Here is a 16,541-nt window from a genome sequence, read left to right as displayed (position 1 = left end):
GCAGATGTCTTTCTAATGAAAATGTTCCATTTTCCAAATGACTTTTCTTTTTCTCAGAGAGTTGTGGTTATAGAAGACATAAAAAGATGGAAAACTATGTTGGAGCTTCCTGATCAAACCAAAGAGAATCTAGTTGAAGCCTTACGAGAATTAAAGAAGAAAATACCCTCCAAGGAAGTGTTAAAATCAACAAGGATAGGTATGTTCCTTCCGAATTTTATAAGTGCTTATATTTTATCTCCTTCTTTCTCCTTTCCTCCCTCCCTCAGACATTATCTATCATATCAGTGCTTCTCAAACTATCTGTGGTAAGAGATCATTGTTTAAAAAATTCTCCATTGGTTACAGACTAATACTCTTAAAATATAATAAAAATTACCAGAAAAATGAAATTAAAATATACAAAATGTAAGCCCTACTTTTTAAAAAAAATTATACTCAACAAATGTAGAAGTACTTTGTCAAAGTTTTAAATGCTTGCTTCAGTTTCTGTACTTACTGCATGAACTTGTAACTAGCATGATCTGTGGATAACGTTTTGAGTGTGCTTGATGCTTGGGTGTGCAAAAATGAAGAAGACATGATTTGTGACCTCAAGGAACTTAGGGTTTGGTGGAGAAACAAGCAGGTAGACAAATGGGAGTAGTAAAATAGTATAGGTTAAAAATAAAAGCATATAAATACTGTCCATGGTACCATTCTGATCTGTACAAGGTATATGCTGGCACAGAGGACAGAGTAGTCTTACATCTGGGGAATTCAGAAAAGGCTCCATAGAAGAGGCGACATTTCACTTAAATCTTGGCTTTTCCATCTTGAGTAGAAATAACTTCCAAAGCATGGTTTGTAAAAACAAAATAATAGCAACATTTGCTGCTACATCATTTATTACAGCATTGGAGATATTTTAAGAGGTAAGTCAGGAACTGCGTTGAATTACCATTTTAGTACAGTACACAACTGTGAATAATATGCGAGGGAGGGCCAACATGTGTTCTTCAAGCTGCTCCCAAGTCCCCGGGGAGTCCAGGGTAGTCGTTCACAGCTGCTGTTCTTGCCCTCACCAGTGCAGCCATTGCCTTCTCTGCCTCCCCTTGACCTCTTGTTCATGAGAAGCAGGAGAGAAAGCAGCTTCAGACTGGCGCTAACAGCTGGCAAGAGCTGTGTGAAATTCCCCAGAGGTTCCCCCAAGAGTCTTGAGAGTTGCACCCCTGTAATATAAACCAGAATCTGAGAAAATTAGATGCTTAAAGAACATAAAACCCTATCATTATAGCCAAGGAGAGTCTCCCATCTGCTGCTAGATTTTCTCTTTATAGGTTGTGGTCGCTAGAGGGCAATAAGACCATTCATATGAGCAGATAAGGTATTTCCACCAGTAGAGGGTACTAGTGGTTAATATTTTATGACATGTATACATGTACATATGTGTATGTATATGTTCATATTTAGGCACACCACAAATACCACTTACAATCAGATCTTAAATATCAACATAATAGTCTGGAATTGTCCTACAAATACAGAACAGATGACAATTTTTAAAAAATCATTTCTATTTGTCCTTTGAGTACCATTGTGAATATGCTTTCAAGAAAGGGTGTGTCTGATGTTCAGAGATTCCAATTCAAGAATCATAATGAAACCACAACAAGGGGGTATAACTTAAGAGGAGCTGGAAACCATCCAACTTTTGAGTCTTGACCCTATCCCAGGCCTTTCCATAACCTGAGGTTGTGTGGAATATACGGGTTCCTTGGTCAGTTGCTAGCCTGAAGATTCATTTGGATCATTGCCTGAGAATGTTTACATTCTTCCACCTTTCGCCTCCTGCCTGTCCCTATCCTGTGGGCTGTAAGGGACAAATATTTACTGAGTACCTTCTTTGTGCTAGGAACTATGCTGGCATAATGATGAAGGAGACAGATACTGTCCCACCTTTTTGGAGCCTGCAGTCTAATGGAAGGACAGGCAATTTAACAAGACTTTATCATACAATGCAGTGAGTGCTCTGATGATGAGGGGAAGTTAGCCCAAGGAGTATATGTGTTGGGAGTAGAAAAGATGTTAAAGAATGTGTCAGGCCTGGGTATATCACGTGAGCTGTACAGAGGGCTGGAGGTGGGAGAGAACACGGTACACTGCAAAAACTGAAAGAAGTTTTGTGTACTTGAAATGTAATAAGCTGGAGACAGAGTCTGGACCAGATGGAGAAGACTCTTTGTAAGCCATTCAAAACTGTTTGGTCTTAGCATGCGTATTAGTTACCTGTCCCTGTGTAAAAATTATGCCCAAATTTAGCAGCTTAAGTGTCTGTTATCTCACACAGGTTTTCTGAGGGTCAGGAATCAAGGAGCTGCTTATCTAGGTGCTTCTGGCTCGTGATCTCTTAAGCGGTTATAGTCAAACTGTTGGCTGGGACTGTAGTCATCTGAAAGCTTGACCAGGGCTTGAAGATCTGCTCCTAACTCCTCACTTTTGGGATTGCTGGTAGGAGGCCTCGGTTTCTCATCACCTGGGCCTCCCCGTAGGGCTGCTCATGACATGGTGGCTGACTTTCCCCAGAATAAGTGATCCGAGAGAGAATAACCGAGATGGAAACCATAGTGTCTTTTATCATCTAATCTTGGAAGTGACATACCATCACTTCTATTATATTCTGTTGATCACACAGACCAACCTGGGTACAGTTGGGAGACAACTACACAGGGGTTATGAATACAAAGAGGTGAGGATCATTGGGGGCTATCTTGTAGACAGGCTATCACAGCATGTATTTCTTTTAATTTAACCTAGATATATTCTACCTCATGGACCTGCAGATTTATGTTCATTTGTAGAAGTTTTACAACCATTATCTCTTCAAAAGCACATCTCCTTTATTCTCTCTATTTATTTGTTCTGGCATTCTACAATTAGAAATTTGTTAGATCTTTTATTTTCCGTGCCCCTTAGCTCATATGTCTCCTTGTCTCTCAAAAAATTCTGGGCAGTTTCTTTAGTGTCCCACTATTGTGGGACATCCAAGAGGAAATGTCCAACAGAATGTTGGATGTACAAGGCTAAAGCTAAGGAGGGACAGTAAATATATACTTGAGAGTCATTATCAGCATATAGTTAGAAACTGAGGCAGTTGCCCGGGGAGAGTATGTAGGAAAAGCAAAGAGCCAAGTCCCAAATCCTGAAGCGCATCAATATATGAGGCTCACAGGAAATGGAGAAGGTGTGAGCAGGGAAATGGGAGAGAACGCTGTCATGGAATGGGAAGGAGGGCTTCTGAGAGGGGATTCGTCAGCAGTGTCCATCGTTGTCAAAGGGCCAAAGAAGCGAATTCTAAAAATTGCACGTTGGATTTTACAAAGTAAGGTCATTAATGATTTTGGTAAGGACAGTTTCAAAGGCAAGGTTAAGGGCAGAAGCTTGAGGAGTGAGGAGGAGGTAAGGAAATGAGCTGTGAAAACAGACAACTCTTTCAAGAAGTTTGGTATTGAAAGGAAAGAGAGAGGTGGCAATATCAGAAAGGAATGTGGAATTGAAGAAAGTTCTAATTTTTAAAATAGGAAAGAACCTAACCTGTTGAGTGACAGGTTCGTAGGGAGACCTTATCAGGGAGAATGGACCAGACTTGGTAAAGATTGACTGTGGAGATGAGGATGCCATGATGCCTCTCGTTTTGTTGTCACCCATACCCCCTTTACTGGCTCTCTCTTTCTACCTTCGGATACACTTAAATCTTCTCCTTTAATTGTCTGCCATCTTTTCCAGATACCTCGTTTCACTTCTTCCTTTTATAGCCAAATTCCTTTAAATATGATTAATAATCACAACTCCCATTTCTGCCCCTTCCCCTCCTTCATTAAATTATTTCCATGCTGGCTTCTCCCACAAACACTATTCTTCTCTCTAAGGACACAAGAGATTTCATTCTATCCAAATCCAGTAGTCTTACCTCAGTTCTCATCTTCCCAGAACCGTGAACTTGAGACCATTGATTACTCTCTTTTCTGTCAATATGAATGATACTGAACTTGTTGCCAGTTCTTTATCTATTTTTTAAATGTTTATTTCCTTCAAGCCCTTATCTGAGTTTGTAATTACTTATTTAATTATTTACTGAGTTATTTTTTGTTTACTGTACAGTAACTCTATGCCAGCAAGACCATGCAATATACTTTATTCAGCAATGCATTTCAAGCATTAGTGTGGCATATAACAGATGCTCAGGATATGTTCATCAAATTAATGAACATGACAGGGTCAAACAAGATTTTCTCCGTGGCGCTTTCTAGCTTTCTTTATGCCTGTTTCTCGCCTTTCTCTGTTTCGTCCATCTTTGTCCCCCGTCCTCTCACAGGAGGTACTTTTCCAGAAAGCTCAGACCTCAGTCTTTGGCTGCTGCTTTAGAGCACTTAGCCAGAGAGGCCATCCACTTCTCCAGCTTAACTGAGGCCTTAATTCAGAAAACTCCTGGGTATGCGTCTCCTGTCCTGATCCATTTCTGAATCTTAGATTTTTTAGAAATACTGTTCCAATTTACATTGCTACAGTTTTCTTAAAATCTTACTAATTTACTGGGTAAAAATAGCATCTTGTTTTCATTTGCTGTATAGAATGGATTGTTTTCTATTTGTTTATTGGCACTTTGTCCTTTTTTTGTGAATTGTTTGTGTTCTTTGTCCATTTACTGTTGAGATCTTATAGTTTTTGTTTTCTGTTTCTGAACTTTATAAATGTCAGTGTCATAAACGTTTAAATCCATTTAGCTACCTCAGTTTATAAACAAGGAAATTCAGACTCAGAGAGATGAAGTGACTTATCCAGGGCCATATAGTGAGTTAGCACCAGAGATGTAATGAGAATCCAGGTCTCTTGGGGCAGTGTTCTTTCTTGGTTAGCAGACTGCCATTGTGCCCTGAATCCCAGCCATATGTGCCTTAATTTTACTGGACCATCTCTATGGGTTCTGCCATCTGCTCAAGCTCACCTCTTTTAAATCAGAATTTAGTGCCTTTTCTTGTGTACTTCAAATGGGAGTTTTCTCCTAGTATTTTCATTTTAGTCAGTGTTTGCTCTGACATAAACTCTTTAGGTGCAAATGTCCAGCTGGCAGTTGGAGATGTAGGACTGAAGCTCAGATGAGAGACTAGAATAAAAATATGTATTTGGAAGACATTTGCCTGGAAGCATTTGCTTAAAATCACTTAAGTGGATGAATTCTCTGAGTAAAAGAAAAGATTAAAGGGCTGAAGGATTGAGCTGGGGAGAATATCCGTGGCAGGGAAATGGGAAGAGGAAGAGGAGCCGGTGAAGAGGCAAGAGTGTAATTAGAGAGAGGAAGAGAACCAGGGCTGTGCAGTGACACGCGGGCTAAGGAGGAGAGTGGTTTTTTTTGTTTTGTTTTTGTTTTTTGCGGTACGCGGGCCTCTCACTGCCGTGGCCTCTCCCGTTGCGGAGCACAGGCTCTGGACGCGCAAGCTCAGCGGCCATGGCTCACGGGCCCAGCCGCTCCGTGGCATGTGGGATCTTCCCGGACCGGGGCACGAACCCGTGTCCCCTGCATCGGCAGGCTGGCTCTCAACCACTGCACCACCAGGGAAGCCCAAGGAGAGTGTTTTGAGAGGGAGGGGAAGTGAGTAACTTCACTGTTCTCAAGTGGTCTGGGAAGTTGAGGGCCAGCTGGGCAAAAGCCTTTGGATCTAGCACCTAATGGGGCCTCTGCGTCTGAATACCTTTATTATAAAGGAAACCAGTGGGCGGGGATATTAAGTAAATGGCTGATGAGGCAGTGGAGTTAGACCTTGCACTCAACCTGGTAGGCAGGCATGCCCCACTTCTGCAATACTGTAGGTATAAATATTCTGGGAGAAGTTTTAAGTCCATCATATTGATCTGATTTTCATTTATAATTGATTCACAACAAAAAACCTTGTACTTACAAAGTGCTTTCACATCTACGACTTCATTTGATCCATATAACAATTCTATAAGGTAAATATTATTATTTCTTCATTTTACAAATGAGAACACTGATTTCCTCATTTTACAAATGAGAACACTGAGGCTTAGAGAGTTTAAAGTAACTTGCCCCAGGTCGGAAAACCAAATAATAAGCGACAAAGCTAAGGTGGACTTATGCCATGTCATGCCACCTCCTGAAACCCAAAGATGCACCTTTGTCCACGGCAAGCTCTTACTTGTCCTTTAAGACCCAGATGAAACATAATCGTCTTGGTGAAGCAAAAAGTGTTTGTTGAATGAATAAATGAGTTAGTGAGTGAGTGAATGAATGGGTTTGTGATTTGACTTGCCCAAGTTCATGGGATAAGTTAGTGGCAAGGAACTTTCAAATGGCCTTCTGTTCTTAAGTTGTCCCATAGATTCAGCAATCCTGAACTGCTGATAAGCTCCTGTGTTCATTATCTGTGAATAGTGCCATAACAAATCACCAGAAAATTAGTGGTTTAAAAAGCACAGATTTATTATCTTACATTTCTATAGGTTAGAAGTTCAGTACAGGTCTCAGTGAGCTAAAATCAGGGTGTTGGCAGGGCTACATTCCTTTCTGGAGACTCTAGGGGAGAATCTGTTTCCTTGCCTTTTCCAGTTTCTAGAAGCCACCTGCATTCTGTGGCTTGTGATTCTCTTCTTCCATCTCCAGAGCTGGCAATGGTGGGTCGAATTCTTTTCACACCTCATCTCTCTGACCCACTCTTCTGTCTCTTCTGCCTTTAAGGACTCATGTGATTAGATTGGGCTCGCCTAGGTAATCCAGGCTCATCTCTCCATCTCGGGGTCCTTAACCTGAATCACATCTGCAAAGTCCCTTTTTCCATGTAAGGTAACATATTCAGAGGTTCTGAGGATTAGGGCATGGATGTCTTTGGGGACTACTATTTTGCCCGCCACAGCCCTTCAATTACTCTGTGCCCTTTCAGGTTCTATGCTCTTATTCACTCTACTGCTTGTCAAGACTCTGGACGAGAATTGCCTCTTTCATGGATTCCCTGGGCCGTTTGCCAGCCAAATTGACTCCTCTGTCCTTCTGGCCCTTGGTTTCCCCCTTCAATACTATCTTAGGACCTGTAACACTTTGGTGCACTGTTTTTGTTTAGGTGTCTTCTCCTGTGCTTAGACCTACCTGGAGCTCCTTGAGTAAAGGGCTGTGTCTTGTTCAACATTCTATCCCAAAGTCTAGCACAGGGCCTGGTACTTACTAAGTATTTGATAATGTTTGTTAAATGAGCAAAAGACCGCTTCCTGCAGGGAATTTGTCTTAATGTGCTGGGATGCAGAAGCCCCGAACTCTTAAACCCAAGGGACTTGACCTAGATCATAAGACCAGCCAGTGGCACTGCTTGCTTTAACATAAACTTCATGGAGCAAATAATGACTTTTTGCAGATCATTAACTTCCTCGATGTAGCTACTGACCAACTTGTGACCTTGGGGAAAGGTCATGGAGCCTCATTTTTTCCATCTGGATCAGGAGGAGGTAGGACTGTATGATCACTGGAGGCAACAGTATAGGGTTAATACTTGAGCTCTGCAGCCAAACTGCGTGCATTTGAAACTTGTCCCTGCTTCTTACTTGCCATGTCCTGCACAAGTTTCTTAACCTCTTAGCTCCTTAGTTCTTTACCTGTTAAACGGGGAATCATTATAGCACCTCATAGGGTTGTTCTGAGAATTCATTGACTTAAATGTAAAGCATTCAGTGCAGTGGCTAACTGTCATTATTGTTATCATGAAATTCCCTTTTTCATTTAAAGTTTGTCATTCTGTCTTGTTTTTTATAGAAGAGGGTTCCCTAGGCCTTCTCTCTCCTCTTTTCCTGCCCCAGACTCAGTGCCTTCCCTGCTGTTACTCTTCCTTCTGTCACCCTCTTGCTTGCAAAGCTTGCATCCCCCAGGTCTCCTCATAGCCCCTGCCCTTCTTGGGGTGGTTTCCCTGGTGCTGGGAGAGCCTCCTGACCAGTCCAGGTGGGGCTCCTGTGGGAGTATCTGTGAGGTGTACTGCCCCCTGCAGGCCAAGAGCAGTGATTCCTTTGCCCTGGCCTGAGAGTCGAAGACTTCTGCCCTTTCGCTCTTCTGATTTAGGAATATCAAGAAGGTGAACAACATTATCTTAACAGAACTTTATTGGACACTCTCTGTGTGCCAGTCCCTAATAACAGAGAAGGACAGGGTGTTGGGGCATTAAGTATGCAGGCTCTGGGGTCAGGCTGCTGTGCTCAGATCCTGGCTTCCATGCTTACTAGCCATGAAGCCCTGGGCAAGTTGCTTGGCTGAGCTTCTTTGTAAAAAGAGATATAATAGTATTTACTTCATTGTGTAATTGTAAAAAATTAAATGATATAATTCCTGTAAAATCTGGAGTAGTAAGCAGGAAGGGTTCTTAGCAATGGGTAAGAATTAGAAACTTTTCATTCAATTCTTTACAGTATAGTTCCATTATTTTGTTTGCAATTGTGTGATTTTCCCAATCCACTGCATCCATATTCAAATGTTAGTACAAAGCCAATTTGAAAGCCAAATGTAAACTTCTTTTTCTTTGTAATATAACTGTTTGATTCAGTTCAGCAAACATTTCTTGATTGTTTTGTGGTAAGGCACTATGCTGGGAGCTGGGAATATATCTTGGAGTAAGGAGTAAGGTATGGGGCTCTGCACCCAGATGTTTACATCAAGTTTAGAGGGAAAAGTGGGCATTTAAACCTTCTAGGCAGAGGGAGCAGTGTGAGCTATGTACAGAAATGTAAGAAGGCCAGACAGCCTGACCCTATCAAGGACACGCAAACTGCTTTCTATGGCTAGAACTTAGCACCTGGAGGCCAAAGGGGTAGGAGGGCTGGGACTGAGGAGAGGAAGGAAAGAGAGAGATATGGTGAGAGGTATGGCCAAAGAGGTTCCAGGTCATCGAGGGCTTGAATCTGTACTTAGAAATTAATTTGAGGACAGAGGAGAGAACCATTGAAGGGCTTCTGTTAAGGGAATGATGTGATTAAACTGTGTTTTTAAAAGGTTAATTTGACTTTGATATAGAGGATGAATTGGAGAAGGCCACTCTGGGGACAGAGATTGATTAGTAAGTCATTGCAGTAGACCTGTGGAGAGGTGATGAGGACCTGAATCAGGGCAGCAGGGAGAATAAAGAGGGACGTGAGGAAAAGGAAAAGATGCAAGAAATGTTAAGGAGCCTAGGGACTTCCCTGGCGGTCCAGTGGTTAAGGCTTCGTCTTCCAATGCAGGGGGTGCATTAGCTCCCCCACCTCTTTGATCCCTGGTGGGGGAGCTAAGATCCCACATGACTTGGGGCCAAAAAACCAAAACATGAAACAGAAGCAATATTGTAACAAAGTCAATAAAGACTTTAAAAATGGTCCACATCAAAAAAAAAAATCTTAAAAAAAATGTTAAGGAGCCTAAAATAATGGGTGAATGCTAGTGCCATGTGTGACAAGAAATACAGGAGGAGGGACTGAGGGGGATAATAATGAGTTCCATTTTCCATTTTAGAAAGGTTGAGCTAGAGGTGCTTGCAAAATAAGCAGGTAGAGATGTCCAGTAGGGGACTGGATATTTGGGTATTGTGCTCAGTGAGAGCCTTTAGGCTAGAGATACGTATTTGGGAGTCAGCTGCTTGCAGATGGTAGTTGGACCACAGGAGTGGGTAAGATTACTCAGGGAAAACAGGTGAAGAAAGAAGAGAAGAGGCCAAGGACAATGTCCCAGCTGGGGTTCACAGGTAATTAAAGGTTGGCCAAGGCATGTACAGCCAGCAGAAGAGATGGAGAAGGAAGAGGAGAATAAGTAACAGGTGATATCTCAAAAAGCAATGGAAGAGAATATTTCAGAAGGAAAAAGGCAGCAGTGACAGATGCCACAGAGGTATCAAGTAATGTCACGATGGAAAAGGTCCATTGGATTTGACAAGAAGAAGGACCCTCTGTGGGACTTGTGCATCTTCATTTCTTGTATATAAAGGTGGGTCAACGGTGCCTGTCTTGGGGAGAGAAAAGGATAAGGTGGGGAACACATGAAGGGAAGGATCTCTATTCCAAAGAAACCTGAATGCACTTCTGGTATAGCATATCCCGTGCTGTTAGGATTGCTTACAGGTTGAGCCAGCCCATGAGATTGTGAGCTGAACTGCATAGATACATACAGTCCCACTGCTCAGAGGAGACCCTTGTTAATAATTTCATTATAAATTCTTTTAGACTCTTTTTCTCTGTGTATAAACAAATATATGTGTTTGTTTATATATATATGTATATATATATATATATATATACACAAATGTAATTTTAAAAATAAATATTGGCTTATACTGCGCATGCTCTTCTGAGAACCTGAGTAAAGTAATCATCTTTCCATGTTACTACATGTAGAGCTATTGCAGTCTTTTTTACCTGTATTTTTTTTTTTTTTTTTTTTTTTGCGGTATGCGGGCCTCTCACCGCTGTGACCTCTCCTGTTGTGGAGCAGAGGCTCCGGACACGCAGGCTCAGCAGCCATGGTTCACGGGCCCAGCCGCTCTGTGGCATGTGGGATCTTCCCGGACCGGGGCACGAACCCGTGTACCCTGCAGCGGCAGGCGGACTCTCAACCACTGCGCCACCAGGGAAGCCCGCTATTGCAGTCTTTAATGGCTGCCAAGTATTCATTGTTTGAAGGGACTATAATTCATTTAACAAATTGGACCCTTAATGGTGAGCTTGTAGGTTGTTTTTAACTTTTTGCTGCTGTACACAGTACTGTAATGAATATTTTTATACATAAATCTTCTTTGCACACTTTGGCAGGGTGAGTGTAGGTTAAATTCCAGGGACTGTGTCTCATTCATGTCTGTATCCTCAGCACCAGGCATTAAGTAGGTGCTCTGTAAAAGTATTAAAATGCCCTGAATTTAGGTCTTTGAGGTCCTGCAGTGTCTCATTTACCTTTGTGTTTTTACCATCTACAACAGTGACCAACAGCACAAAAAATTGTTTTCTGAATGAATAATCTCAAGGATATGGAGAACTCCAGCCAGAAAAGGAAAGTGTTGAGTAGTGACTTCAGCTTTAAGTGGCATGTGTTTCAGAAGCACCTCACTAAGCATCGCTAACTAGGAAGCACCTTGAGATATTTCTAATGAGGGCTCTGCATGCCTCCCCTTCACCTTCCTCCTTGTGATGAGTGTTGATGTACTTCTTTCCCTGGTCAGTAGAAAGACTAGATAAAAATTCCTGGGAGATAATGGGATAGAGAGAGAAGTTAAAGAATCTTGTCTTCCCTTCAAAGTTACTTCCAGGATGCTCTTCACAGAACCTTTAAAGCAGGGACAGTTTCTTGTTCAGCCCTGCATGACTAGTACCTAACGTACCTAGTACAAAGAGTAGGCCTTCAGTCGACATGTGAGGAGTAAATAAATCAAGCAAGTGTTGAGCTATGCAGTTGGTGTGATCTGAGAAATTTTCTAAATGTTTTGACCATTTTCCCAAAATTGAATTCTTTTCCATTTCCTTTCGTTCATTGATGCCTCTTTTATTATATATTAATTTTTATATACAATAGGGTTTGCTCCTGAGCTTATTAATTAATTATGGCCGCGTTGGGTCTTCGTTGCTGCGCACGGGCTTTCTCTAGTTGTGGCAATCAGGGACTGCTCTTTGTTGCAGTGCTCAGGCTTCTCATTGCGGTGGCTTCTCTTGTTGGTAGAGCACGGGCTCTAGGCGTGCAGGCTTCAGTAATTGTGGCACATCGGCTCAGTAGTTGTGGTGCACGGGCTTAGTTGCTCTGCAGCATGTGGGATCTTCCTGGACCAGGGCTTGAACCCGTGTCCCCTGCATTGGCAGGTGGATTCTTAATCACTGCACCACCAGGGAAGTCCCCTGAGCTTCACTTTTTATTCCACAGATCTATCCATCTGTTGTTTTGGTGCCAGTCCATATAATTTTAGTTGCTTTATAATATGTTCCAATAGCATATAAGGCTAGTTATACCTCATAATACATAAGAGTATTTTATGCTATTACCCATTTGTTTTTCTAAAATAAGTCTAAAGCTATTTGGATGTATTCTAATAAAAGCAGCCTACTAAGATTTTTTTATTGTAATTACATTAAATCTACAAATTAATTTCTATATTGACATCTCTGTACTGGTCTTTCCATCATATAATATGGTATATTTTCCCCTTTCATTCAAATTTTCTGTTACATATTTTAGTAAAAACATATGTATTTCCTCATCTGGGTTTCTCATTCCCCAACATTTACCAAACACCCACTCTCCCGACCCCCTCTCCTGCCCCTGTTTTCTGCTGGAGATCCAAAGATAAACGTGTCACAGCTCTTGCCCTCAAGGAGCTCTCTTTGGTGGGCAAGAGAGATAACTGATCAGATAATTACAACTAATTATAATAGTTATTGTGATGAACAGGAGCATGAGGTGCTAAGGAAGCACAGAGGAGAGGTACCAGCCAAGACTGGGGGTTATTATATTAAGGAAGACTTCCTGGAGAAGGGGACTCCTGGACTGAGTCTTAAAGGCAGAATGTAAGTTAACCAGATGAAGAGAGAAGAAGGAATATTCCAGGCAGACAAAATGCTCATTGGAGTATATGTTCAAAAGTAAAGAGGTGAGAAAACTATTGAAGTGTCTTAGGAGCTGCAGGTAGCTGGAGGATCGATGACGGTGGGGTAATAGCTGGAAGTGAAGCTAGAAGGTAGGTGGGAGGGTGGCAGATAGTGAAGGTACTTGTGTGACTAGACAAGAATTTGGATATAGGATTGAAAGATTTAAGCGGTGGACCGTAATGGTCAGATTAATGTTTTAAAAAATATCCCTGAAAGAGAAACGAATAAAGTTAAATGAAGGCCACTCTGGCTGCAGTGTGGAAGGTGGCATTAAGGGTTCCAGACTTTGGCTGAGAGGCCAGTCAGGCTGCTGGAGTCATCTGGAGGCGACATGCCCTAAGGCAAGGTCAGTGGTGATGGGGATGGAGTTTAAGAGTGGTTCCAGAGCTATTAAGGAGATAGGCACATACACAAACAGCACATGGGCATGCAACCCCCTCTTGTTAATGAGTTGCTAAGTGGTTTATGGTTTTTACTAGTTTAAGCATGATTTTCCCCCTATTATACTGACTGTTTATTGCTGACATAAAAAAGCTATCGATTGTTTTTAAAAGTATACTTACCTTATATTCTAATACTTTTTGAACTTTAATTCTAAATGTTTACTTGATTTCTTTTGCTTTTCTATGTGTTTATTTTTATCTAAGTACTTTTGCATATGATATTTTTTGACCCTTTCCTCTTTTTCCATTTTTATTATGAAAATCTCAAACATTCACAAAAATAAAGAGAATAGTACAAGCCCCCATAGGCCTTTCACCTACATTCAGTAACTATTAAGGTTTGGTCGCATTCACTTTATCTTTCCCTTTTTTGTGTTTTTGTGCTGTTACTGAAGTATTTTAAAGCAGAATCTCAGACCTTTTGTCATTACAGCTCTACATACTTCAGTATGCATCTCTAAAAAATATGGATCTTTTCTTACATAGCTACAATGCCATCATCGTGCTCAACAAAATCAACAATAATTCTTTGATATAATTTAATAACCAGTGTATATTCGTATTTCTTGTTTATATCAAAATATATTTTAATTGGTTTATTCCAGTCAGGATTTGGATCACACATCACATTTGATAGTTTGGACTCAAAAGACTCTTTTAATCTTTAGCAATCCGTAACCTTACTCCCTTTTTTTAAAAGTGCCGTTGATGATTGAATGTTGTCCTGCAGAATGTCCCACATTCTGGATTTGTTTCTTACGCTGTAATTTAACTTATTCCTCTGTCTCTCATATTTTCTATAAACTGGAGGTTAGCTTTGAACGACTAGTTACTAGGGTTATGGTTCATCTTTTCCTTGGGAGGAGGGTGTAAGACTACTTCATGGGCAGGGCTGTGAAGTGCTACCTCTATCTGATAGTGCCACTCTTAGGGATGCTAAGATTGATCCGTGGAGATGATGACACCTCATTTTTCCATTGTACCATTGTCCCCATCAACTTTTCATTGACTGATTTCATCCCCTGTTGATTGTCACCTGAATGAATTATTTCATCATGGGCCACAAAAATTTTTTAAATTCTGTCAATTTTATCACATTTATTAGCTGAATAAAGAATATTCTGTCAAAAACTAGGACTGTTTGGTTGTCCTGAAATATAATATGTACTGAAAAGACAAGATAAATGCTTAATTCATTTTCTTCTATTGCAATTTTTGGATTAAGGAGTTGGTACTTTAGGTGTTCCATTTTAAGTATCGTGCTTCTGTTTTATGACTTATTTCATTGGCTAGCCCAGTGATTCTCCCCCAGTGATTATCTTGTTATCTTTGAGAAACAGGTCTTCATTTGCACAAGAGCCTTTACATCCTTAGGTGTGTGAATGACTTGCTAAGTGCCACACATTAGTCCTTCCAGTTCTGTACCTTTCAGAAGAATACAGAACAACCTTTTCTTTGGTTTCTGTTCTCTTGTTCCAGGTCACACTGTGAACAAGATGCGTCAACACTCAGATTCAGAAGTGGCTTGTCTTGCCAGAGAAGTTTACACTGAGTGGAGAACTTTCATTGAAAAACACAAGGATAGACCTTCTATAGAAGTCCGAAGTGATTCCAAAACCGAGACATTTAGGAAAAACGCCCAGAAATTACTCTCAGAAGCCTTGGAATTGGAGGTAATGTCCTGGTTGGAATGTGATGACTAGGTACTCTGGGTTAAATGACCTTCATATTTTCATAATGAACTTTCATAGTCTTAAGCGCTATGGCTTTATTCTAACTTTTTTTTTTTTTTTAAAGATTCTGGATTTGTAAACGTTCTGGGGGACAGTATTGTATAAAGGGTACAGGCTTTGGAATTAGCAAGACATGAATTAAAACCCTGGCTCTAGTATGTGCTGGTTGTGACACCTTAGGCAAATCTCTTAACATTTCAGAGACTTGATTTTTTATCCGTGAAATGAAGGTTATAATTCCTACTACCTAAGATTATTGGAAAGATTAAATGAACCATATATACAAAAGAATAGGACAGTGCCTGGTGGTTAGAAGTCACTTAATGAATGTTGGTTCCTTCCCATTTAAAATTCTTACCCTAACAAATACCATATGATATCACTTATATATGGAATCAAAATATGACACAAATGAACTTATTTACAAAACAGAAACAGACCCACAGACACAGAAAACAAACTTATGGTTACCAAAGGGGAAAGGGGTTAGGGGAGGGCTAATTAGAAGTTTGGGATTAGCAGATAAAAACTACTATATACAAAATAAATAAACAACAAGGTCCTACCGTATAGCACAGGGAACTATATTCAATATCCTGTAATAAACCATAATGGAAAAGAATATGAAAAAGAATATATAAAACTGAATCCGTTTTCTGTACACCAGAAACTAACACAGCATTGTAAATCAACTCTACTTCAATAAAAATAAATTAAAAAAATTCTTTCCCTTTCCACTGAAGCAAAAATTCTGAGATGGACTCTGTTATGGAATATCAATGGCAAAATACATAGCTGTCTTTTGAAAAGACTGTACTCCATTTTCGGTCAGCACTCGTACCTTTAGTTCTAATGTATATAGTCAATTGCACAATCCCTATCATCTTCATGACCAACAGTTAGAATGGTGTTAGTGGTTTGAAGTACACGTGCTGGAAGAAGAATTTTTGCTCATTAGCAATAGTATTAATCATCATCAAATAAATCTTATAGGTCAGTTAATATTCTGGAAAAATCAGACATATAACATCCATATTTTTTCCTCTTCTCAGGGTATCCCTAATAATGTATCCTTAAAGAATAACTTAATATTATTAGCAAAAGAAGCAATTCAGAAGTCTGATTTAAATACCTGATCTGTCACTGCATTCTCTGAAAAAATATTTTAACCTTTCTATCTCTGTTATGTATCCACAAAAGAAAGGCAAATCGGCTTGTGGTATATTATTTACTTTTAAAAAATAAAGTTTGGGGTTTTTTAATACAAACTTATGATAGAAAATGAAAAAATATGGAAAGGAAAAATAAGATCACCATTGAACCTACCATCCAGACATAGTCTTGTTAACATTTTGGTGCATTTCCTGTTTGGTAAATTATTGTAGCTCTTTTTTTTTTTTTTAATAAATTTATTTATTTATTTATATTTTTGGCTGTGCGCGGGCTTTCTCTAGTTGCAGTGAGCAGGGGCTACTCTTCGTTTCGGTGCGCAGGCTTCTCATTGTGGTGGCTTCTCTTGTTGCGGAGCATGGGCTCTAGGCACGCAGGCTTCAGTAGTTGTGGCACGTGGGCTCAGTAGTTGTGGCTCGCAGGCTTTAGAGCGCCGGCTCAGTAGTTGTGGCACACGGGCTTAGTTGCTCCGTGGCATGTGGGATCTTCCCGGACCAGGGCTCGAACCTGTGTCCCCTGCATCGGCAGGCGGATTCTTAACCACTGTGCCACCAGGGAAGTCCCTGTAACTCTT

At 40.6% G+C, this 16,541-nt stretch overlaps 1 protein-coding gene across 3 annotated transcripts in view; it reads left to right on the top strand.

Annotated features, from left to right (window-relative positions):
• TCEANC2 (transcription elongation factor A N-terminal and central domain containing 2) overlaps positions 1-16,541 on the top strand; it is a 38,643-nt gene that overhangs the window by 14,131 nt on the left and 7,971 nt on the right. For all 3 annotated transcript variants that reach the window (XM_022575747.2, XM_089922319.1, XM_089922329.1), the window contains exons 3-4: positions 58-199; positions 14,544-14,737. In XM_022575747.2, coding sequence (XP_022431455.1) covers positions 58-199; positions 14,544-14,737 — 336 coding nt within the window. The remainder of the gene's footprint in view (positions 1-57; positions 200-14,543; positions 14,738-16,541) is intronic.

Source organism: Delphinapterus leucas, chromosome 1 (genome assembly GCF_059928025.1).
Source record: "Delphinapterus leucas isolate spDelLeu-1000000601 "Yukka" chromosome 1, BTC_Dleu_Yukka2, whole genome shotgun sequence".
Classification (NCBI taxonomy): Eukaryota; Metazoa; Chordata; class Mammalia; order Artiodactyla; family Monodontidae; genus Delphinapterus; species Delphinapterus leucas.
The sequence above is the reverse complement of the archived record's forward strand: the minus strand, read 5'-3'. Positions and strand labels throughout refer to the sequence as shown.